Source organism: Apaloderma vittatum, unplaced genomic scaffold (genome assembly GCF_000703405.1).
Source record: "Apaloderma vittatum isolate BGI_N311 unplaced genomic scaffold, ASM70340v1 scaffold26844, whole genome shotgun sequence".
In the NCBI taxonomy this organism is placed as follows: domain Eukaryota; kingdom Metazoa; phylum Chordata; class Aves; order Trogoniformes; family Trogonidae; genus Apaloderma; species Apaloderma vittatum.
This window is the reverse complement of record NW_009713672.1, coordinates 15,031-40,661: the sequence shown is the minus strand read 5'-3', so window position 1 is coordinate 40,661 and position 25,631 is coordinate 15,031. Positions and strand designations below refer to the sequence as shown.

The window sequence follows — 25,631 nt, the reverse complement described above, 5'->3', positions numbered from 1 at the left end:
CTGCTTACCCGTGGAATTTGAGTGGGGTGGAATGAACACAGCGTCTCAAACCAGCCATCCAGTGTGTTGTGTGATGTTCATAGATGGTATTAATAGGAGCAACTTAAAGGAACCTACAGGAATTTCAGAAAGCAGCCTGGTCACCTTTCTTTACTGGCTTATGGGCTTCTTTGAGGTTCTGGTTCCTGATGCATATTTGAGGGTTAAAACCCTGGCAAGAGAGTCTGAGGGAGGAATCCTGATGAGAACAGTGAGAGGTGGTTAGGAGGACCGAAATGCTGAGATCTGAATTGTTGCTGTTGCGTGCAGTTATTTCCTTATTTCAGCTGGAAGCAGTGGGAATCCAGGCAGTGGGATGTGACTGCTAGCTTAGCACCAGGCATGTTCTTTAAGTGTGCTGCTGCTTTTTCCTTTCTTTTAATGGATTAAAACAACTGAATGGTACTTTGTGCACAAAAACGTTTAAACCACTAAGGTATGGGAAGCAGTGGAAGCTTTCAACAAGGAGGGGATTTTGTGCAACGGTTGCCAAAGTAAGGCAGAAAAGGGGGATAAGGAAAAGAATCACCATTTAAGCTTTGCAAGACTCCTTCTCCAGAGTACAATTGACTCTGGCTTTATGTTTCTGTTTTGCCATTTAATTATCGTGGATTTTCTTGGGGCTCCGAGTTGAACTTACTGCAGTGGTGTTGGGAAGAAGCAAAGGACGCTACGGCGTGCAGGACGCAGCACTGAACTGGGTCTGCAGAGACCTGCCTTTCGATCTGCCTCTGCCTCTGACTTGCGAAGAGATGCTGGGCAAGATATTTTACTTAATGTGTCTTCTCCCCTCTCTTGGTGAGAAAGAGTTAAGGCTTCTAACAAGGTCTGTTTGAAAATTGCTAGAGTGTTTCGCGGCCTTTGGTGTAAGGGATCTGAAATGTTCCGATTTCTTTCTCTTGCAGGTGTGTGGTAAAAATGGTGCAGAAATACCAGTCCCCAGTTCGTGTCTACAAATATCCTTTTGAGCTCGTCATGGCAGTGAGTAATACTCAGCACTTTTACTTCTCCAGCTGCTGAGGGCTGCAACCTCAGGCCAGTGGGAGGTGGGGGCCTGTGGCTTTGGCTGGCATATTTTTGTGGCAACCTTATGGGCATGGTGCAGAAACAGAGGTTTAGCTCTTGTTATCTTTTTGTTCTTGCTTTCATTTTCCATGGCGGGGAAAAAAGAGAACTAACATCTCAGTATTTTAAGAGATGCTATTTAGTCATTAGAGTAGGGGGGGGAAAACCCAGCATAACCCAACCTTCTGTGAATTACTCTTTAACAAAGAAGGGAAAAAATGATACTCAGGTAGGCAGGATCAGTTTTTGGCCAGATACCGCCTTTGCCTTGTTACTGCCTGAATGCCATTCAGTTTAGAATCTCTCTAGATCTGATCCCAATCAGGATGTAGGATGTATGTGTCTAAATCTTGATTCAAAATCATACTGAGCCTTTTGATTTCATTAAAAGCTAGAAATCTTTGGGAAAAAATCTTGTATATTGTTCTTCCCTGTTCAACCTGTGACTGAAATGTTTGGAGATCTCTTCTTGAATTTTCTAATTTTCTACAAGTAGCTTGAGGACTGTCATTGAAGTTTTTTTGCTGGTGATGAAGAAAGCTAATGTGACTGTGGCAGCTTCCTTGGGGGGAGTTTAAGGACATTTGTGGTGTGCTGGGCTTTGTCACCGCTTTCCAAGATGTGAGTCAAATATCCATCTGTGTTTCAAGGACAGCACTGAGCGTTTGAGCATTTATCTGAGGTGCTTATAGACTCTTGCAAGGCTTTGTTGGGCATTTCACTCCACTGTAGGGATCCCTGAGTATTTGCCTCTTGTAGTCTGCTGCTTTCTCTGTCTCTCTTCCCTCCTGAACAAGGGCACCAGCTCTCTTTATTCTGTTGAGGATGAAAAATAAAGATGGAAAGCTATAGCCATATCAGGTAGCTGACATCATTCCCATGAGTGGAAGGGAGAGCCTGACATAATGCATTGTGTTCTTTACAACGTTGCCTCTTCTAGATACTTTGGAAATAAGTGCCCTAAGATTTGTTTTATCTAAAATGACCTCTGGTCTTTAACGCACCCAAAGGTAGCAGCAGTTCCTCAGCTGAGGATGGTTGCCGTTCGCTTTGATGATCTCTGATCATCAAAATAAATGCTTTTTCTTTTTTATTTTTTTGACGGTTGGGCTCTCTCCCAAATTCCCTCTCCTGCCACCCTCCTTTTTATTTTTCCCATATTTGCTGTGTCTGTTAACAGCTAAGCTGGTAGCATGCTGTGGAAGTGCCCCAACCAGTCTGGGGCTGGTGTTTGTGACAGTGAAACTTTTCCAGATGTGTTCTTTGGTCTCTCAGTGCATCCTGTGTTAACGTAAGGCACCAGTACTTGTTATGAAGATACTGGTAGTCTTTGCTCTATGCATATTTCTTCACATTCCTGTTATCTATATTAGCAAGATAAACCTAACACCATATGCCTGTCAATAGATTTGCTGCTAATATAGGAGGGATGCCTCTAGACAAATCCTTGGTAAGCTTGTTAGCAGAATGCCTAAAGGCTGGTGTTTGATGGTTTTGTTTTCCAAGTGATTTAATTTTATTTGCTTTCAGCTTTTCAGTGTAGCAGGACTTAAAAGCCCCCGAGTTTTCAGGGTTGGGATAGTAAATGTCATCCTTTGGTTGTTTAGCAGACTTCAATTCCCATTACCTTAGCAAAGTGATAAGTTGTCTTTTCTTATGAAGACCAAGTCGCTTGTCCAGGGTCACCCAAAGGACTGTGTAGTGGAGTAGGGAGCTGAGTGTAGACCCCTCAGTCCCACTGTAATGTCCCGTGAAAACCAGGTGTTTGCAGCAGGATCGTGAAGACTTGCATTACCAAGCGGCATTTTAATCTGGTGGCAGTCTGTGCAGGACACGGGCTTTATCGTGTCTGAGACGTTCAGTTGGAGACTTCCATTCGTGTGGAGGCAGCGCAGCCTTCGCAGAGCTGTCAGGTGCAAGCTGGCAGTTGCTGGAAGTTTTGCAGGGCTAGTGGGTGTGAAGTGAAGCTGTTTTGCTCCTCAGCATGTGGCTTTGCTGTTAATCTGCTTCAACAGAAATCTGACAGCAGCTTCCTCAGCACTGGGAATCTGATATTCAGCTGCTTTCACCTTTTCCTCTCAAGCGCTTCGTGTGAACCTCCAGAGTGCCAAGGTCTCATGCTGTGGTTAATGGTAGGAAAGCACAGGTCACTTGTCATGGGGGTGACCTCAAGACACCCCTTTATTTTATGGCTGCACCCTTCAGCCTGATACACTAGTGCTTGATTGCTTATCTGTGTAACAGGAAGGCTCATGCTTCCTCTGGCCTGCTCAGGCTGTGTCATGAGGTGACACAAACACTGCTCAGTGTTTGTTAGGAAAAGTTTGGGGGGTTTTCCCCCTTCTCAGAACCTCAGATGTTTGGACTGCCCCGTAGAAAACGATCCCTGTGCTTTGGTCAGATATGAGGGTCTGAGAAATAGGGTTGTCGCAGCCAAATGAGGCAAACGATTCATTGCTTCCTGGCCTTGTTCAAACGCCTTGTTCCTGTGCCTTTTGTGGAGCATCAGGAACACAATTTATCTTCCTTGAATTTGTAGAGTGCCTGTGTCTGCAGCTCATCCCCTAGACAGCTCGGGGCTGTGCTTGACAGATGAGCTGGTGCTTTTGCTGTTAATACCTTTGTTATTATGTGTCTCTGGATAATTGTCTATGGATTTACGCTCTCCAGCTTAGTAATACTTCTACTGATGTCTGCAGGCAGTAGGTTTGACGTATCTTCCAAATCCCTGAAAGGAGGACCTTGTTCCCTTCCTTGCTCTCTTTGCCCGTTCTGTGCATCCGAGGAAGCTTTTAAAAAGCCATCAGCTCACTGAGTGTATTCTGGTCATTCAGAGTTGTGAGTTTACTTTTTCTTGTTAGAAGAGTCCTCCCTTCTAAAAGGATTTAAACAAAGGATGATCTTTCCACACCTGTCCAAATTCACAGTAGTCATTTTCAGCAGCTCTGTTCCTAATCTGTGCTCACGTTAAAGGATCGAAAATGTTATACTCTTCAAATTGTAACCAGTGCCTGACATCTTTATCCCTTATGCTTGAAAAGAACCTTTATGAGTTTTGTGCTTTTTTGTCTTTTCATGTTTTTCCTTTTCATTTTATCTCTCTTTTTTTGTTGTTGTTGTTTGCTGTGTCTCTGTAAATGGAGCTGTTTCCTCAAATGGGTTGTCCTTCAAATCATGACTCTCTGGGCCTCATCTTGCCTTCTCTTCAATTAGATCAGCAGGTTTGAGATTGTGTGTATCTTCTTATTTTATTTTATAGACAAGAAAATCCTTAAGTATAAATGTATTCTTTTTGTTTTCTTTGTATAGTAGTTGCAATTTTAAACCTGAGTCTTTTTTTTTTTTTAATTAAAATGTTACAATGAGGGAAAAATCCAGAAAGGGAAGTAATTCTGCTGTGTAGCTCATGAGCGATAACTTGCCCCGATGTAAATTGTTGCGAGACTTCTCTGCTCTGTGAAGATGAGTTTGATTTGGGTGAGCAAGTCCAAAATGCATAGTTATACAGCAAATGGAGCTAAGAGAGAGATCCCATATTTAATAGTATTTGTTGCTAATGAATTATTAGGTTAGGTGAGATTAGGAGGGAGTTCTGTTCCAATTAATTTTAGTAGCATACTCAGCCCTTCACACTTACATTTAACATCTACCATTTTCATGCCCTTTATGGCACACGCTAGGTTTGCTTAGGATGGTTTCTAAAACTACAGATCTGAAATTAACCCCCCAGGGACTCTTACGCGGTCTGTACTCGATGTATGGTTTGAGTTGCCTCACAGTGTAAATGAGAAACTTCATGACAGCGCTTTGTGTTCAGCTCTTATTGCCACTAATAGCAATTTACAGTTTCTGCTGTGAGCAAGGGGTCTTTCTGCACGCCTGGTGCCAAGGGAGTGATAGAGGATGCCGATCATGAAAAGGGGAATATTTTGCTTGCAGGCTTCATGCCTTGAACCAAATCAAGCCTTTATCACTTTGCTGTCAGAGATTCTATCTTTCCTATGAAACGAAAGCTCTGCAAAACACAGCACTAGTAGATTAAAGGCTGGGCTTAGTTAAAAGTTTGGTATGTATGTGAAAATATATATAAATGTAACTTGACATTTAAGCTTACCACATACAGAATTATTAGCTTTGTGTTTGTGTCCTTTGCAAGGTTTACTTGCTGTTACCTAAAAATACATCATGGCTTTGAGAAGACAGAGCGAAGATCAGGCAGCTGGAAGTTTGCAGCAGCATCAGCTCTCGTGGCACATACCGACTGTGCTCCGTGCTTAAGACGGAGCCGCTCTTGAACCCTGTGTGCATGATGTGAGTTGGCGCTGCTGCTTTCCGCTTGAGCTCATCTCTCGGTGCTGCCCACGGCGTGTGTTGACACATATATGAGCAGCTCTTGAAAATGCATGCATGGATGACAGTGGCGTGCAATTCCTCCTCCGCTGGTTGAGTGGGACTCTTCAGGGTGCTTTGGCTACGTGCAGTTGTTCTGTGGGACATTTCTGAACTTGAGCATCACTCGGGCTCTCCAATAGACCTCTTAGGTACCAGCTCGTGATCCCCCTGCCCATGTCTGCAAGGGTTATCTGAGGTTCTGGCCTGCTGCCTGTACTTGCAAGCAGCTCTGTGGCTCTCTTTTCTAGTTTTAGGGGCAATTCAATGTTCTTTGCATCCAGTAGAACTGGAGTTCTTTGTTTTTCAGATAAGATAAAGTAAGAAATGAATGGTGTATACTCCTGTTTCTTCTGAGTGTGGCGAACTTAGTTCAAGCTATAAATGTTTCAGGTTTGTTTAGAGTCAGAAATTACTTCTGATGGAGTGAGCAGTAGAAAGCATTCCTTTGCTGTCGTCTTTACTCTGACCCTGTAACACAGGGTTGTAGCCCATCAAAAGTGAACGTTTTTGGTCCCTCTATGAGATGTCTCTTTCAAATGCCTGATCCTGCTGTGTTGCTGATTGTCACTGGATTTGGCAGGGGTCTTCATGCTTGCCCCTGAATAACCCGCCAGCAGATCAGCCTTGACCACAGCAGGCTATTTGCATGCTGGCAAAGCTACTTTGCAAATTTTACTTGTTCACAGCAGCTGAGGATCTGACCTGCAGTTACATGCAAGAGTCAAACATCCAGTATGACTAAAATAAACGCATCACTTAATTGTCTCAACATTCTTTTGTGCAAACAGTATTGGGAGGCTTGTATATGCAGTCTGACTGAAGGTTGCTTCTTGCTGGTTTAGCTGCAGGAGAAGAAACTCATGAGTACCACAGTTCAGGTCCTGACAGCTAGAATTGCTTTTCATACGCCCTTTCAAACTTATTTTAATTTGTGCCTTTTCAGCACCAACATGCATTGGGTTAAAGAGGTTAGATCTTTGACTAGCTTTATGTAATGACTTCTTCCTGTTACGTTCAGCAGATTGAGTGCATAGCATGCGTGCTCTCTGATGCTGTGACGTCTTGATTCAGTATTTTGCTGATGCAGTGATACTTTTGCAATGGAACTTCTGAGCCCTCTTTTGCTGGGGAGGCACCATGGCATGGCCCATACAGCTTGCAGTACACATTGGTAACCGATAAAAGGTTGTGTGAAAGCAGTATAACGTGCAAGCAGGCTGCTGTCTAGCAAGGATCGTGTTAGTTTTGTGGGTTTGTTTAGAGTGACAAGTTCAATGTTGTGTGTTCACAACTCATTCAGGTCTCAGTAAGACTGCTGCGCTCTTGCTACATAAGATGTGCAGACTGGCTGTCTAGGTCAACTACAGTGCAATATCTTACGGTGCCTACAGCACAGATGCACCACATAATACATTTTTGGGAGTTCCTATATAACTGCAGACTGGAATATACCCATCTTGAGCTCCAAGCTGTTGTCATTATTCTGGTGTCATCACAGGCTGCTTTTAGTAGAATCTTAACAAACATGTTTGCCAGCTCGTAACCTCCACTACCAAGCGTGACCTCTGGAACCAGAAGATCACTGCAGGGAGAGCAGAGCAGTTTCTGGCAGCTGGAATCCCTCTGAAGTGGCAGCAATTGTGCAGCTGATCAGAGGGGTGTGCAGAGCAGCCAAAGAGAGTAGATCTCTAAGTGCAGCATCCACAGCAGTGCTAGAGCAGAAGTTCCTGCGGTGGCCTGCTGCCCACTGTGTCCTTGGATAGCTGCTGATGACACGGGGTAGAGCTTTGCATTGCGTAGCCTGCACACCCAGTGCTTGAGAGATCCTTCAGAGCTGCTGTGACATAGGCAATGGCACAGTTTTCAGATACTTTCTGAAATGGTGTTTCTGGTTGACAGTACCCTAGAGATTGAGAAGGAATCAATGTGTCAGGGGGAAAATGTTTTAAAATAGTTCAATCGGTGTCACATGCGGCATGAAATATCCTGATAGTAATGTGAGGAGTAGTTGGGAAATGGATACTCCCCAACAAAACAGGATCTTTTCCCTCTGGCAGGCCTTTAGAACTTGCCTCTTGAGTGCAGACAAATCTTCTTTGGATGTGGGTGGTCTGACTGCAGCCATGCTCTGTGCTGGGTAATTTAAAGGCAGCAGCTTTGCTTGCCTCTTATTTTTGCCATGTTTTGAAGGTAATTTTGTTGCGACTGTCAGAAACTACTCCGTTAATGCTTTATGCGCTTACAGAGGATCTAGTGTGACTCAAGACATCATGCTCCAGTGTGGCTTGATGGTTTGAAGCCATGCTGTCAAGATGCACTATAAATATCCCATCATCTTACTGCTGATAAGTGTTTGCCAACAAAGGTCTGAAAGTAACCATCTCTCTGTCAGCTGGGATGATTCTTCACAGCTGTATTCATGTGCCTACGCCCTGCCACCGCCTGCTCCTGGTACTAAGCAGGTTGAGAGTGAGCAATAGCCAGGCTGAGCAAAGAGCTGACACTTCTCTTGAGATTACGGTGTGGGACATTTCCCTTCAAGCAAGTAGAACATGTTTGGTGAGTGCTGTTTACCACAGTGGATGGAAGCAGATGGAAGAACTCCTTGTTCACAGTTGTGGATGGCAACATCTGCACATCTGGCCTGCTTAGTGTGTCTTGTGGGGGGGGTGTCATACCAGTTTCTTTGTTATCTAAGACTCTATTTGCTGGGCAAAAATGGTTTAGGAGTGGAGGATGCTGGCACCATGTGCGGATTGAAGATTTATACTAATTCAGACAGTCAGTTCAGGATAGTCCTTGTTGTCTTTAATGGCCTTCTCCAGCTGCAACATGGAGGCTTATTTCTTTTGAGTCGTGTCTCAAGCTTAATCTGATCAGTGCAGCCTAGTGCTGGAATGGATGAGCTCTAAAGTCTTCAATGGCGCTGCAGCGCAGCACAAGGAAACACAATGGAGCTGGAACTATTGCCGTTGTCTTGTGTTCACAGTGACTGAAAGACTCTTCTTTCTTTTACTGAACATGTAGGTGCAGAAGGCAAACACTAAGCTCTTGAGCAGGGACTAGAAGAGGTGAGAAGATTTAGAACCATCTTTGACTGCTACGCCTCAACCAGCTTGGGCATGTCACTGCTCTCAGCAGTTTAAAAAGAGCCAAGTTTTACCCGTAATTATGGCCAATTTGTAAAAATTCTCACAGCAGCTTCTGGCAATGACAGATTGCCCTTCCAAGCAGGCATTACTTTGAATCACTCCAAAATCAAACAGGTTGGATCACACTGAGCAGCAAGTGGGTGACATGGCACTTGATTGCATGTTTTGCTCTTTAAGTGTTAATCACCTGAGATGCCTCCTCCCTTGCCTTTCTATTTCCCTTATATCTCTTTCCACAATGGGCTATTGTAGAAGCATCCATAGCTGGCAATGGTTCAGTTCCAAGTTGGAAGATTGGATCCCAGTTCCTGGCTAAGGCATCGCTGCCACAGCTATCTGTGAAGGCCAGTGCTTTGCATAGTTTGAGACTTGAACTGATCCACCACTGAGTTTCTTCTCCTTGCTAAGCAGAGAAAAATGCCATAGCGGAACAGCTCGAAGGGGATATTGTTGCCTCTCGGACAGGAGGTCAGGCACGTTGGTAGTTTTCCGAGTTAGCTTTGTGCAGCTGCCATGCATGTCCTGGTTTTAGTAGGTTTCCTGTGTCACTGGGTTGTGCCTGTATTGTAATAGGCAGCTGCTGCTCCCTGAATTGTTTCTTTCACCAAAAGCTGAAGAAATGAGGCAAATTATTGGCTGTAGTCCCAGGGAAGATAACACTGAGTTGATGTTTGCAGCCTGGATACTGTGGTCCAGTGGACTTGACTGGCAAATCTTTCCAGCAAAAGTGGTTTTTTTCCCCTCTGGCTCCAGAGCCCTTTTTTGCTACTCTGCACCTCCTTAAATGAAAGTTCCCTTTCCGCCACCTTCAGTGCATTTCTGCACCTCAGATATCCATTTAATCCCTCTTGGCTCCCAATTGTTCCATGGGTATTTCATTTTTGTTGTGGTTACTGAGCAGGAGGTATCTGCTCTACTGATTATGAGGTAAATGGATTATTGTCCAGTGAACTATAGCCCCTGTGGTTCCCTTCAGAAGCTTTGGCAGCTGGACTAAGTAGGAGGAGGGACTGCAAGGGACTCAAAAACTAGTCCAAATGCATCCGCTTCCTACTTAAAAGTGATGAAGGGTCTTATCTTGCTTCTCATCACTTCTTTTCAAAGAGATGATGATCTAGACATCATTAGCTCAAAACTTGATATCGTGTCTCCTCCTCCTTTCCCATTCATCTGAACGTAGGTGTACGTTTTCTTCCTTTATCCTGGCAAACTGTAACATGACCTTGAGGAATCTTGTTAATTACTACAGATTTAGACTGTATCTGATCGTGAAAGTTTGAAGTGTTTTAGCTCTTAGCACAAGGATTAAACCTTACCCTTGTAACAGCCACATAATAGTGACTGTAACAGTTTCCGTCTACATTGGGTGAATCACAGTTTAGTTCCTTTGTGTTCTGTATTATAATTTTCCCCAATAGCTGAGCTTTTGCACTCTTCAAAATCCCTCTCAAGTTCATCTTGGCATCATACAGGAGTCAGTCCATAGTTTTTCCATTCCTGTGCTCTTGCTTGAGTCTGAAATGGCACATCTTCATGATGCCATCACTAAGGAAGCCTTACCAGTATAAAAACCCAAACCAAACACACAAACAAATAAAAAACCCCCCAAACAAACCCTAAAGGCATGATGACTGTGCAGCCACTTCAGAGCATCACTTATCCAGTAGAAGATGAATGTTTTCCTGCCAGCTGCTGTTCCAAAATAGCTCAGTATGTTTCTGCATGATTTCCTGGACAGCAGCGTTTAGCACGCAAGCTCTGTGGATCTACACGCTGATGAGGAGAATCCAAACCGATTTGCCTATTAGTGAGAAGTTTGAGGAATCACTTCTCTTAGGTGACGTGTGGGGAGAAAGCCACAGCTGCTGCCCAGGGAGTAGGTTGGCAGCCCCAGGACTGAGAGGATAACATTCCCTCAAGGATATTAAGGTATGAAACTACATCATCTAACAGAAGCTGCCTGTTGTTGGAGCACATTGAACCACTCGAGACCAAGCAGCCGCTGCAAGAAACTCCCTGAAACCTCCCTGTGTGCGGGGGAGTTTGGTGTTTGAGGCACTTTGTTTCGTGCAGGATTTCAGTGCTCGGATGTCCCTGTTGCTTTGGATTCCTGAGGCCTCTCATGTCACTGATTTCAAGGTCACTTGCTAGAAAAGGATGTCAAAAGCCGCAGAGGAGAAACAGGAGTAGCTGTCAAAAGATCCTGCCCTCTGGCCGCGTTCTCTGCATTTTAGAGGAAACAGTGGTGATCCAGCTCTTGGCATACTGCAGGAGATTAAACTGGGGGGGGAAGGAACACCCTTGCACTGTCAATGTATACAACACCCTGGTACTAGCAAAGTGAAGGACTCAGAGGCAGTTTCTCCTTTTTCTTGGTGGTTGTGAGGCTTTAGAATGTCGTGTTTTGGTTTTGACATGTACTCTTATTTAACTTGTTCTCATTTGGCATCTGGCTGACCTTCAGGGCAGTGTCTTCTTGCAGAGGCATTTCTCTGTACTGCTTATTGTGTACTTGACCAACTATTTAGGACACTTAAGTGTGGCTTCCTTGCTTTGTCCTCAAAGACTCTCTTCTCACAAGGTATTTTCATCTCTCACGGTGTTGGTCCCATAAACTGTTTGCCCAGCATGGGTGAAACCACTTGGACACATCTCCCAGGAGGCTGCAGGGCAGAACCTTGGTGCAAGCGCTCCTTACTGATGCCATAGTCAGCCCTGTCACTATTGATTAATCGCTGCTGGGTGAGATTAATCATTTGCCAGCTCCTGTGGCACTTAGTAGGTGTTGGACTGGGATGCGAGGTCTTTGTTTAAGTGATTTGAAGTAGCCCTGCCTATGTGACTGCTGCTCTGAGCTTAGGTGGTCAGACTGGAGACCTCCCCATCTTCTGCACCCTGTGCTGTGACAGACCTCCCACAGCTCTCTCTCGCCTTCCCTTCAGCTGGCAAGGAAGAGCTGACCCTGCCAAAACCTTGAGTGTCTGTTATGACTTTCCTACTTAAGCTATAAATGGTTTCATTTGTAATTCTTTTTTTTATTTTCTTCTGGTGTTTTTTTTTTTTTTTTTTAATTCCAGCAGGCTCTTGACTGTATCTAAATGATTTTCTTTTTATGCTCTAGATGCATCCAACCCAATTGGTTGTTATTTCCAGGCAAAATATCTTGGAGAGTTCAAACAGATCCCAAACCCCACTGTCTTCACTCAGCCTTCTCATGATATTTACTGTGTAATTTCAGTCTGAGGGAGATGACTGTAAAGATTTAAATTGCATTCGTATGTTGGTTACATTATGCGTGCAGTCCACTAAAAAACCCTGCATTGTACTTTTTTTTGCAACAGTTCTTAGAAGGATCAGAGTGGCTGCATGATGCCATTAATTTTATATATGTGTGTGTATATTTATGTATATTTATATATTTATACATATATTTTATATATATATATTTGATCCTGTTTAAGACTTTAGGTCATCAAGATGGTTGTCTTAAAGCAATATTGTACATATGCACAATGTAAGTACACGTGTATATGTACTGGCCAGTGCAGAGTTACTGCAAGAAGGAGATGAGAGAGCAAGTTGGAGCAGGTGTATTAGCAGCTGAAGTATTAAAGCAAACCAATACCTTGTGCCTTTCATTCAACTGAGAGATTCTGTTGTTCCCCTTGCGCCCTGCAGAACCGTAAGAGGAGGAGAAAATAACAGCTAGTTCTGCTGACGGCTTGAAAAAAAATATAAACTATTTCGCTGCCTGTTTGGGAGCTCCTGACATAACCAGCTAATCTTATTAAAGCAATGCGTGTGCCGTTGTTGGATGCAGCCTGATGGGTTTGAATTGGAACCAGTCACTTGCCATGGGAAGTTTTATATTTATCTAAGCCGTTTTAGTTTTTCATGTGGTCCAGAGTGAAAAGTACAGTAGGGGCCTCAGAGATATGGGAAGAGTTCTCCAAGAAGTGTGGCAAAGCAAGCAGAAGATTACTCGGTGCCCTGGAGAGGAGGCTTTAAAGACCTGTGCATTTTGTTTACGGCTAGAACCCAGCTGGTAGTCTGCCTGCACTTTCCTACTGACACCAGAGCAATATGATAATCTGAAATAACTTCTGTTCTGCTCAGAGGTCTAGGAGCAGGAGATATGGAATGTGTCCTTAAGTGCCTGAGCTATTTTAAGAGCAGGTATTACGCACAACACTGGGGTACATGAATACGTACAGGGGCAACCAGCCTGTAAACTGCTGTGGGAAGGGAGAATGCAGCACCCAGAGCATGTGCTGACAACCGAGCTCGTCTCCATCATTATCACATCGATGCTTTCTGTTGTGGTAGATAACTCTCCCACGAGTATTTATATTTTTATGCGCTGTATGAAATGGTTGTGCCTTATGGAAAAAGGGGAGATGGCAGCAGTTCATTAGGCTCAGGTGTGGAACAATGGCAAAAAAGTCCTTATGAGCAAAATGATGGAGCTCTCTGCAAGGGCTTGAGGGTAAAAGGGAGCACGGATTCTCCTCCTGTCACAGCCGTAGTCAGATCCTGAGCTGCTTGTGCACCTTGTGCTAGCATTGCTTCAATTACATATTTACAATAATATCACAAAACACAGGGTGTTTTTCAGAAATCCAAGGAAAACATCCCATCCTGCAAAGGTCTTTCCACATAACAAGGTAGAAAAGTTAGGGAAAAGGGAGTGACAGGAGGTACCGTTTTATGCAACTTAAGTTTCTTTGCTGCAAGTGCCTTGGGGATCTGTAGATTTTGTTAGAGCAGAGGAAGAAGCTTTGGTTAAAAGGCTTTCTGGAGGGATGTGGGTTAATTAAAACAAGGAAGTTTTCAGAACCAAGACAGAATTGCTTTAGAAATGCATAAATCAAGGCAAACTGAGTAGCCAATAATTGGTGGCCTTACCTTGAGGGTTTAGGGCAACTAGAACTGTTTGACACTGCAAATTTTAAGGCACAGGAGTATCAAATATTTTTAAATAGCTTCTTCATGCAGGTGATATGGCAGAAATCACCAGAGCTGTGCTTGCTTATTGCTAGCTACAGATTAGACTCCTGATATTCAAGTTGTTAGGAGTCTCTTCATAATACATAGCAACAGACTTTGGTTACTACCTCACGGGTGTGAAAGAAAAGTTATGTTAAGACCTGCTTAGCTCGATGGCTGATGTGAGGGGATGCTGGCTCTGTTCATAACTATTTGTCTTTAACTTCAACCCCAGCATTGGCTCCTCTTTGCTCAGGGCTTAAGGGCCTCTGTTTTGCTGGACTTTTACTGTAAGGGAATTAATTCAGGAAGAGTTAAAATTAAAGCCAGAAGCTACCACGTGCTCTTTTTTTTCCCACTTCCAGGCATACGAGAAACGCTTTCCTACGTGTCCAGAGATCCCGGTCTTCCTGGGGAGTGAAATCCTGCATGAGTACAGAAGTGAGGACGGAGCTATACATATCATTGAGCGGAGCTGCAAACTGAATGTGGATGCTCCTAGGCTGCTGAAGAAGGCAAGTGACAGAGTCCTGGCTTTTGTTGGCTGGCTTAGATACATAAAAGCTCCTAAAATAAAAATTGCTCTTTCTCTTTTCTTTTTTTTTCTTCTCCTTTTGGTTCTTTATCCTTCTCAGATTGCAGGGGTAGAGTATGTTTTCTTCATCCAGAAAAACACAGTGAACTGGAAGGAGCGGACTCTCCGCATTGAAGCCCACAATGAGACTTTTGCCAACCGCGTGGTTGTCCACGAGACGTGCAGCTACTCAGTAAGTGCTTTGGTTCTGTTTGCCTGGGGAGGAAGTGTTGGAATTCATGTGCTAATAGATGGCGGGAAGTTGCTTCAATGAATTTGAACACTGGACCGTAGCATACTCTGGTTGGAGACTCTTGAACTGGGAGAGCTTTTTCCAGTGCTTTTGTAAGGCTTGAGGAACTTTTTTAGGTTGGTTGTGATACTCTGGTTGGAGTGTTAGGTTCTGGGGTGCTCCAGAGCTGCTGGTGTTCCTTGAGTCTGGTTTTGGTTGAAATTCAAATTAATAAAGCATCTAGTGTGTATTTAGGTCTGGATATTTAGAAAGAAACTTTTAGTATTTATTATGATGAGGGCCAGAGAGAAGAGTGGCAATTAGTTTTGCCCACAAAAAATGAAGATTTTAACACCTTGTCATGAGTGCCATGTTCTAAATACTTAGAGAAGGGTCTTGAGCCTTATCTGTGGCCTTGACTGTTGCACTTTGTGGCTGTATCTCCAGCAGCAGCATGCCATTTCATTGTAATTGTGCTATTAGGGCTCAGTCACTATTAAATAGCTTCATTTGCTTCTGGTAGGAATCAGATACTGCTTTTTGTTCCCTAAACAAAGTCCAGATCCTGTTACATACCTGCCTTTTTAGCAACCGACAGCTCAGCTTTTGGGGAGTGAGCAAATTGTATATAGCTTCTGTTTCAAGCAAGGCAAAGAATTGCAAAGCTGTTAATGTTTTGGATGGTGGGGGGGTTTCCTGAGCCACAGATCACTTGGTGCCTACATGGGGCTTCCTAAAAAAACAACACTGAATCAAACTTCCGTCATGGTGAAAGGCGCTGACAGTTCTGAAACGCTCCCAGGTCAACTCTGGAATGGCTCAGATGCGATTTCACGTGCCAGTTTTTGGCTGCATTGCCTCTGGCTCATGTTCTTCGGAAGGAAACGTCAGCAACTGGGCTTTGAGGGGGGAATGCTCTTCCTGGAACAGGGCGGGAGCTAGCTGTCTGCATCCTCAAGATGGTTCCTCACTCTATTTTTACCAGTTCCCATTTCCCTGCCAGAGTGCACCGGAAAGAGTTTTGGGTTTTTTTTTTATCTCTCCTCTTCCCTTTTCTATTCTCTGAAGCAACTTGGAGAAACACAATCCTGCTCTTACAGTTACTTAATATCTCCCCTGAGGGAATATGTGTCCTTTAGAGAGCTTGTATCTTTGCTTGGGGGCTGGGATTATTTTTTTTTTTCTTCTCTTTCCTGTCAGTTTGTGAACAGCAGCACCTACAGAGAAAAGGTAGAGCCCTTTCTGAAAGGGATTAAGTTTAAAAAAGGAAACTATTATCTAGGTTTTTACCATGTAGAGAGTAACTGAGGGGAAATAGCTGGAAAGAGGAGGTGTAAATTGAACTGACAGTGGGAAAACTCCCAGCTTTGCCATGTGTCCTGAATTTTGGGATCAAGACTGCCATTAGTGGCTGGGTTTCCTATCCAAAACTACAAAAAACACTGGTTTGGGGGGTTTTTTTCCTTTGCAGATGTAGGAAGTGCATATTCTGAGAGGCTGTTTCTGCCTTTCCATAAGGAGATCTTGACATGATGGTTTCAAGTGGGCAAGTGGGTTTCAAGTGGGCAGGCTCACTGCTGTTTTAATGCAACTTCTGCTATGAATATTACCATTCGGGTCTGCTGGGGCAGAGATGAGATGGGGTTTAATCTCCATTTCCTCATGCATGCCTTAACCACAAATGTCCACATGTCCGGTTCACGATGTGCTTCTGTTGACCTCAGAGAGAAATAAAGCCTTTTCTGCCCCCTTGCTCTGTAGCTCTGTAGATTAAATGTTCAGTACTGGGGCAAGGGCCCTGCCATAAGGTGAGCTGTCTAACCTTACATCTGTTTTTGGGCTTAGGTTCATCCTGAGAATGAAGAATGGACTTGCTTTGAACAGTCGGCATCTCTTGACATCAAGTCATTTTTTGGCTTTGAAAGCACAGTGGAAAAAATTGCCATGAAGCAGTACACTTCAAACATCAAACGGGTAAGTTGGGCTTCCCTTTGTGCCCTAAAACCCAAAGTCAAACTCCTGCTCTCGGCGTGCCTCTACTTCCTTCTCTGTAAAACAGACCCGATATAGTTTTGTATCCTTGCTTATGTTTCTAAAATCACTCAGTAGAGCAAACAAAGTAAAAAAACCCAGTGTGCAATGAGAAAAAAAAAAAAAAATCACTAAACAATCTGCTCTCTGGAATGTGGCTGCGCAGGGGTGGAAGCAGGCTGTGCCAGAGGAGGATCGCAGTGGGTGCTGTGGGTGCCAGGCTCCTCAGACACTGAGGACACTGTTCTCCTGCAGAAAGGGAAAGTTCTGTGTAAATAACCAGCACCCTGTCTCCCCAGTGGCTTGGGCAGAGGCATTTCCTTTCAGTGGCCTTTTTTAACCTGGGCTGCAGAGGGGTGGTTTGGGAGCAGGAGGGGATAAAAGTGTTATAAAGGTAGCCACATCCATAGCGTTGGGTGGCCAGTGGTGTCATTCACTGTTTGTGTGGTGCTTTCATACTGAAATGTTTCCAACAGAGTCATGCAGATGGAAGGAAACAACTATTTCCCTTCTCTTTGTTTCTAAAATTAGTCCTCTGTCCTGAGGAGAACTCTTCTGCACCTTGCTGGTTCTGGATTGTGATGTTTTGGGGTTTTTCCCCCCCTCTAATGAGAGTTTTCCGCTACAGGGCAAAGAAGTGATAGAGCACTATTTGAAGGAGCTGATCTCCCAGGGGATCACGTTCATCCCGCGCTGGACGCCTCCCGCAGCGTGTGGACCGAAGGACGAGCGAACCCCGGCCGTGGGACGCGATGCTGATGCTGTACAGCTCGAGACTGGGGCTCCTGGAATCACCAAAGAGCAAACTGGCAGCTCCTGCCCCCCAGCAGAAGCTGGCAGCCCCGATGGTATGCAATGTCCAGGCAGTAGCAGCTGCTGGCAATCTAAATGCCTTGAGTAGCACTGAGGGGTGTATTTTTATTTTTTTTGGCAGGACGTTTTTCTTTTGGAGTGTGGGTGGGGAGGAAGGAAGGTTATTTTCTTTCTTCAAGAAGAGCACAAATGGAACCCTTCCCCCCTAAGAAAAAAAAAAAACTGAAAAACCAAGAAAAACTGTGCAGGCAGTATGTTTTTGTTTGAGCTTAGAGGAAAAAACCTTACTTTTGATCTGACTTTGAAGGCATTTAGTACCTTAAATTGGAGAAACTTAAAGGTATTTTGAGTATGCTGTAATTGAATTATAAGGAAATATTTTGGCTGTTTCAAAATTAATATTCTTGGGGATTGGTTTGGATGGGTTTTGCCCCTCCATCAGGCTAAGACAAACCTGCAGAATGTTGCCTAATGCATTTCTCATACCAAATGCCTGAATTGGACTTTATCTTCCTGTGTGTTGAAGTGGTGATATCTTCTAGACTAAATAAAATTCTTCTCTTGCAAAAGAAGTAGGAAGGGCCTTTTAATTTAGAGCTGTGATATCAGAAGTAGGAGTTGTTGCTCCTCAGAAGGAAAGGCAGCACTTGTTTTACTGGGTGTAGCTAGGGGAAAAGCTTGGAATTTGAAACTGTCACTGATTCTGGTCCCACAAGACCTACTCTGGTAGCTTCCCTGTGTTGGAATTTATCTGGAAAAAAGATTGAAATTCACAGAGGATCTGACTATAAGAAATGTTTCATGTGCTTTCAGATTAAAGTTAATCTAAGAGTGTCAGACCTCATCTAGAAGGAGAGTAGCTCTTAGTTTTCTGCTTATACTCATGTTTAGGAAGTGATTATCTTCCCCAGGACTGCTCCCCAGCCTGCTGGCTCTCTGGATTCGGTGGGAGTGTAGCACTTATCAAAGAGAACTTCTGTATTATCAGGCAGCAGCAGCGTAACTTGTGGGCTTCCAGGCCTTATTCTGAATGGTATCTACTGGGGAAAAAAAAACAAACCAAACCCTGCCTGATGAAGAGGTTCTTTCCAACCCAGCACATTCTATGATTCTAAGAGCTGGCTCCAGGTGGTCCTTCCAGCCCTCCTCCTCCTCCTCCTGTGCCCTCACACCTCCAGCACAGCTCCTGGCTGGTGCTGTTCCCCTCTGGGCTCCATATTCTCTTTGCTGGCCTCCACATATAAGCCTTGGCCAGCACATCTGCTGCTCTCTGAATGCTGGCAGGCTCTGGCCCCTTGTTCTTTGTCTCTGGTTTGGAGGGACCTCGAGCTGCTGCTATGCACAGGACTTCACCCTTGCAGTCAGGAATGGTAGCATTCGTCTCCCTTTCTCTCTGGTGTCCTTAAGCAGAATAACACTTGTAGTTTTCAGCTGGCAGCTTTTTAACCTCTTGTCACAGGAATTGCGTGTGAGATCTTTCGGACACCAAAGGATTTAGGTACCTAGGTCCTGGAGTGGTTAATGAGGCGAGTGCCAGAGCTCATAATATTTCTTTTAAAGCTCCTGCTGGAGCAGTTCAGGGCTGAATGAAATATTAGTGTTCTAAGGGACAGGCAAAGTATCCTTGTCCCCTAAACATTGTGAGAATATCACTCACTCGCATCCCTCAGGCAGCAAAAATGAGGCCTTTCTGTGCTCTTCCAGTGTAAATCATGAGTAACCTGATGTGTAGAAATAACTGCATGTCTCCTTTCTGGCTATGCCAAGTCTCCTCTGAATTGTACTTTTTTTTTTTTCTTTCCAGCTGACAAATTGGATGCTGATTACATTGAGCGGTATCTGGGCCAGCTGACTCCAATGCAAGAGAGTTGCTTGATCCGCCTTCGCCAGTGGCTTCAAGAAACACACAAAGGCAAGGTGGGTAGGTGAGACAGGGAGCCATTGTTTGTTTTAATCTTCTTTATCCAAATGTATGATTTCAAAACCACACAGGATTCGGGAAGCAGAGACAGTCTCGCCTAGTGGTGTGAGGTATATTGTGTAAACCTTGAATAGAAGAGCTGTGGGCACTGAATCGGGGCAAGTACATCTGGCATTTGCCAGCTAGTATAGATAGAAATGTTTTTCCCTGAAAAGCAGCTCGGGTACTGTGGGCTGGATGTGTCTGTGCTCTGCTGTGATGTTCAGCGACTGCTTGGGCTCCTCCTGGTTACAGGGAAGTCTTTATATCAGGCTGTGAGGGTAAGTGGTATGTGGCTGAGAAAAGGAAATAAAAGATCTCGGGGAGCTTGAATGCCTGGAGGGATCTAACTTGAGATTTCCTGATGGAGCAAGATGGGATGGGAAGGAAGAAACTACCAAGGGATAGCAACAGACAGAGAAATTGGGTGGGCTGAGTAGATAAAGAGGGGAAAACAGGAGAAAGGTGGTTGGAGCAATTAGTCCTCCTTAAAAACAGAGTATAGCTAGATAGCGTTTCAGAAGTAAACTTCTTGGCTTGGAAGGTAACTGCTCAGTCAGTCATACAGGGCGAGTTGGGAAGTGTTCTGCTTTGGAAGACTTCAAATTTTATTTTATCTTCTTTGAACTGATCTTCCCAAAAGAGGCTCCTGGTTGCAAGGAGCTTTGTTGGTGCTTTCTGCATGCCTTGTTATATCTTTCTTGGAGCCAGGAGAGAGCATGTCTTGTCTGAGTATAAGGAGTTTAAATGTGATTTATAAAGCCCTATTTTTTTCATGGAAAAACTAACATGTATCACCCATTTAGAAATAAAAGGTAACAAAGATTTAGCACTATAGTTCTACTGTTGATCTCATGAAGCAGTCCCTGTCTGTGCATGTGAGTTGTGTTGGTGGGTGGAGAAACGGTTACAGAAAAACAGAAATCTGAGGAGAACAGTGTGTGTTGAGGTACTGTGTGAAAGTCTCCCAGCAGCTGATGAGCTCTGGAGACTAACAATGCTGTTGAATCTGTAAGAGCTGATAAATTCAGAACACCAGGCAACCGCCGAATCTATCCAAGGCCGCTGGTATATGGTAACATCAACAACAGGTTGACCATGCCCAAGAGTGTGGTAGCTGCTAGAGACTACAGGAATATATCTACACGCACCCAGTGGACCAAAGGACCCCTTGAAGGACTGTCAGAACACCTGTCTGCGAGCTGCTGCCATGTCCCTGTGATGCTCTGCCTCCAAGAAAACAACTGGGACTGGGCTCCCAACTAACCATGTAATGCTCTGAAATATAGGACATGAGGCTTTTCAGATCTACCGTGGCCTGCCCGGTAAAATGGACTTGTGTGTGGTAGGAGATACTTCAGCTATTGGGTATCCAGCTGAAAACGAGCCCTAGATGAGAGTAAGATAGTGAGACTTTTATCTGTGTGTGTCGTCTCCGAGGACCTTGGTTTCAGGTGGAAGCAGCACAATCTAAATGTTTGCCTAGTTTGTTCCGTAGGTTGTTTTGTGGGGTTTTTAGTTAGGTTTTTTTTTTTCCCCCTCTCCTAGTCAGAGACTGGGGAATGGAAACTAGAGAAGGTAAAAGCTGACAGCACATGAGGAAAAAAAGTGAAAGAAGCACCTCTTGGGGTGCTTGGAGCTCTGTGAGGGTGTGCAGGCCCTTGTTCGTCCTGCCAGGGGCGTGTGCTGCCTCAGGTCCCTCGGCAAGGTGCTGCTGGTGGCAGAGTGCTGTCCCCGACAGCTGGGAGTTGCCTTGTGCCCTTCGTGTCGGCTTTGTGAGCTCTGTTTCCATACATGGTCTCGAACAGGTGGGAAGGATGGTGCTGCCTGTTGAATCTGTGTCCTAAACCTCCTGCCCCTCACCCTTTTGCTTCTCAGAACAATGCAGAATCAGGAACTTGCCCTACATGACTTGAGTTTTCCCTGGAGAGGCTGTTACCTTGCTGTAGCAATCTGTTCTTTTAATTCAGAGCGGAGATGTCCTTATTCTTCTGTCAAAAAATATTTGTAGATCTCCTGTCTGGTGAAAAATATCTGTTATTTTTGTCTTTTTCATCCTATTTCACTATCCATTCCCTGCTCCTTCCAAAGCAGACATTATCCTTTAGAATTAGATTTATCATTGCTTTAAAAAAATCTGAGTGGTTGACAAAACAACCTTGGTGTTCAAAATGCTGTTAATGTTGCAGATACTTAAAGCTAGTAATCAACGGCTTTGCACCATGTAGAAAAGTACATGTAGTTTCGACAGTAAATAGAAAACCAGGCTGATATTAAAACCATTTTCTTGGATTTGGGAGTTACTGCTTTGGTTGGGCCAAACATAAGAAACTGGTTCCACTATGGAATGAGTCGCCTCAGAGCTTCTTGCCTTTCTTTCAGGCAGAAGCGCTGAATTTGCCTCTTAGCTGTGTACGGTGTAGATTTGAAACGTGAAAAGTAACAGAATCCTCTAACAGCCATCCCCTCTCCTGGGTCTTACAGAAGATCCAGGGACTGTTAGAGATGTCTGTGGTTTTGCCTGTTGTCCTGTGAGTAACCACTTCCTCTGGGCAGCAGAAATGTGAATCTAAATCACCTAATGAGACTTCTGCTGCCTTTAATCTTGCTTGCAATGCAGAAGATTTTGGTGACATTCTTTTAAATGCATCAAAGACCCTCTTTGGGGAGGTTGCCCTTTCCCTTCCTGTGCCATACAAATACAGTGTCCGCTGTGTTAAAATATGCCGCAGGGTGTTTATTTTCCATCTCCTCAGGTGCTTCTTGGCTTGGCTTTAGGCTGCCTGAACTCTGCCCCTTTCTTTCGGTGGAATCAGTTCTTTGTGTCTCTTGCAGCTTTGTGCCAGCTCGTGAAACTGAGGTTACTCCCAGCGTGACGCTGCCGACGGCTTTGGTTTCTTCCCTGCTTTCTGTTTTCCTGGGCAGGCCAGTGAGCGAACAAAAGTGCTTTGACTCCTGAGCACACGCCTTTGTTTGTATGACAACAGGCCTCGGGTCGCTCGTGTTGGGCTGAACATGGTCCAGATACTCTAGGGGAGGTTAGCCCTGCTCAAGAGATCTTGAATTTTTAGTGAAAACTTGATTTTAGTGAGTGAGGCCAAGCATTTCTGGGGAAGTTTGGGTCAAGAGAAAGCAGCAGCACGTACACCTATAAGCCATCTGGGTTTGCAGCTGACAGGCATTTAGTCAAATTTGGCACTTGTATGGAATCTATCAGGTTTACTGTTAATTTATGTGGCATAGTATCACTGGCAAATTTTATTTGATTTTTCAGCTAAAGGGAACATGAGAGATTCAGAAGTCGGTTGGAATAAGCCATTCTACCGGTTTGGTTTGGGAAAGCTTTTGTGTTTGTGATCCTGAAATTACTGATAGGAAGCATTGGAGTGAGTGATAGAGAGGGTAGGTTGTAGTTTTGGTTGACTTCCAGATGGTGTTTGATTTGTCCTCATGGAAAGCTAGCTGAGAGGAACCTCAACGGGCCCAGAGTCTTCTGGAGCTCCTGGCAGTCAGGGATCAGAGAGAGACTTCTTGCAGACTGGGAATACTTCTTTTGTGCTCCTAGCACCATCTGCTACGTTCAGCTGGATTAGTTAAGGAGGCAAAAGGAATGTAGGTTTAATATTTTTTTATCACAGAATTTCTTTGGTTGGAAGAGGCCTTTAAGATCGAGTCCAACCATCAAGCTGGCACTGCCAGGTCCACCACTAACCTATGTCCCTAAGCACCGGATCTAACCATTGTTTAAATACCTCAAGGGATAGTGACTCAACCACTTCCCTGGACAGCCTGTTCCATGCTTAGCAACTCTTTCAGTCAAGATATTTTTCCTAATATCCAATCTAAATCTCCCCTGGCAAAACTTGAGGCGTTTCCTCTTATCCTGTCACTTGTTATATGGGAGAAGAGGCCAACTATCTTAGTTTTAAGAGGTGAAAAAGTGATGTGTGCTTTATGGAATGGTGGTGAAGGTAATGTACTAGCCTTGATCCTCGGCCTTTCTCTTCTCTCAGATCCCCAAAGATGAACATATCCTTCGATTTCTGCGGGCTCGGGACTTCAACATTGACAAAGCTCGAGAAATGCTCTGTCAGTCCCTGTCTTGGCGAAAGCAGTACCAGGTGGATTACATCCTGCAGTCATGGAGGCCTCCAGCCCTCTTAGATGAATACTACACTGGAGGATGGCACTATCAAGACAAAGGTCAGACGCTGCCCCGTATGTCAATGCTACAGCACGATTGACGTTAAAGGACCTCATAAGTAACCTGGAATTTTTGGTGAAAGTTGTGTTGACACTTTAAAAGTTAACAAAGCAGTTCAACATCTGTAAATAACCACTCTGTTTTGCCATGGTTTTATTTTCTCTGTGCAGATCAGACAGACTAGAGCTAGTGCAAAGCAGCACCTCTTTGCTAAAGTTGCCTTGGATATGATTCCTATCCTTATACAGATATTTAATGTGGCTTTTATAGAGTAAAAAGAGACTAGAGTACTTCCCTCTTTAAACCCTTACCTTTGTTTTGAAGATGGACGCCCGCTCTACATCCTTCGTCTTGGCCAGATGGACACAAAAGGTTTGGTGAAAGCCCTGGGAGAGGAATCACTGCTGCGACATGTAAGTTGTGCTTTCATTTCTAGCCAGATGAGCTCTTTTTCTCTTGGGAAGATTAAATGTCTTGATATAGTACAGCTGGAATCTAGTTGCCTGACACAAGCAACACCTGTGTTTCATGGCTGCAGCTTGAAGTTGGCTTAATGGCTTTGGCGCAGCACAACTCTGTCTTCCTGCAGAGACAAAACCCAAACACTTGTAATGGTACAAATGGGCCAGAAGGACATTTTCTGATAATTTTCAATACCAACACAACTTTTCTGTAGAGAAGCCTTTCTTTTGCATGTAGACTTCTATTTTGCACACTGCAAGTACTCGAGCTGCTAGACTTCTGTTTTGTTTTTTTTTAAATAAGATCTCTAGGCTGGTTTCTCAGTCATACTCAGGCTAATCCTAGTCTGTACTATCTTTGATTTCAGGTTCTGTCAATAAATGAGGAAGGACAAAAGAGATGTGAGGAAAATACCAACATCTTTGGTCGCCCCATCACGTTAGTATAGTTTTCATGTATCCTTACAGAGTTTGAACTGACATAATGAGAGGAATGCTTCTGTGAAGGTTTTAGATGCTGTGCTTAAGGGTTAAAGTGCAGACAGCAGTGTGTGTCTGTTACGGGCTGTGCCTGGGCTTGGGATACCCATGTATAGTAGACTTGAGTGCAGGTAAATTCTACAGCTTCATGTGAATGCCAGTATTAGGTCCTTCCTTACATGTTTTTCTGTCCCCCTTCAGATAGAGTTAGTCTTGCTATCTTGGTGATTTTAATCTGGATCCATGTAACTCTCTGTTTATACAGGAAACTGCCTGCCAGCTTCTGCTTTCATTTAAAATGTACTTTTGAATTATTTTTAGCAATAGGCCTTCATGCTTTCACCCTCTTCCGCACTGATGGCATATGTTCCTGCCTTCAGCTATGGGTGTCCCAAAAAGCTCCTTGGTTTGGGCCGTCTTGCAGATCTGCTTTTTGCTGGACCTGTTGGTCTCCCTGCTTGCTTCCCCAGATCCTGTGCAGGCTGTTGTATTGCTGAGCTATTTTGGACTTTTTTTCCCTGTGTGTTTGTTTTAGGTCTTGGACGTGCCTGGTGGACTTGGAAGGGCTAAATATGCGGCATCTCTGGCGACCTGGTGTTAAGGCCCTGCTTCGGATAATTGAGGTTGTGGAGGACAACTACCCTGAAACTCTGGGGAGACTATTGATAGTGCGAGCGCCCAGGGTTTTTCCTGTGCTCTGGACTCTGGTGGGTAAAACCTGGACTGCGGGGCAATAAGCACTTGTGTGCATACACATAGCTAAACCCTCCAGTCGGTGTCACTTCTGGTTTCAAGAGTTAGGGAGGGAGAAGCTTCCAGGTATCTTGGAGCTGAACTCCTCAGGAGGCCATAGCATGCTGGTAGCCCGCTGGGTTCTGGTGGCTGTCGTAACCAGGACAGGTTGTCGAACTTAAACTGCAAATCCTCGTGTGGCAGCTATAGTCCAAACTTAGTGGGTTTTCACTTGCCAGGAAAAGACAAGCATTTCTTTTGTCTCCTGCTGGAGGACAGTGAAGAGTAATAAATACAGTTCTGCCTGGTGCCTGCTGATTGTTCTGGCAGTGCAAGAACATAGAACATGCTCTTTAAATTTCTTGTGAGGTTTATACGTGGTGCAGTGACTGCAAACTTATTTTATGTGAAGTAGAAAGTGTTGTGAGGCATTACAGTATGCTCCCCATTTGCTGCCTCTTTCTCTGGGGAAGTGGCTCAGAGCTGTGAAGCTCTGCACTACTGCTGGTC

At 44.4% G+C, this 25,631-nt stretch overlaps 1 protein-coding gene across 1 annotated transcript in view; it reads left to right on the top strand.

Moving 5' to 3' along the window:
• Positions 1-957: 957 nt before the first annotated feature.
• Positions 958-25,631, top strand: part of SEC14L5 (SEC14-like 5 (S. cerevisiae)) — a 28,431-nt gene continuing 3,757 nt past the window's right edge. The window contains exons 1-10 of the mRNA XM_009868461.1: positions 958-1,020; positions 14,000-14,149; positions 14,270-14,401; positions 16,286-16,414; positions 17,100-17,319; positions 19,089-19,201; positions 23,258-23,447; positions 23,773-23,861; positions 24,278-24,348; positions 24,925-25,096. Of these exons, the coding sequence (XP_009866763.1) occupies positions 958-1,020; positions 14,000-14,149; positions 14,270-14,401; positions 16,286-16,414; positions 17,100-17,319; positions 19,089-19,201; positions 23,258-23,447; positions 23,773-23,861; positions 24,278-24,348; positions 24,925-25,096 (1,329 nt within the window). The remainder of the gene's footprint in view (positions 1,021-13,999; positions 14,150-14,269; positions 14,402-16,285; positions 16,415-17,099; positions 17,320-19,088; positions 19,202-23,257; positions 23,448-23,772; positions 23,862-24,277; positions 24,349-24,924; positions 25,097-25,631) is intronic.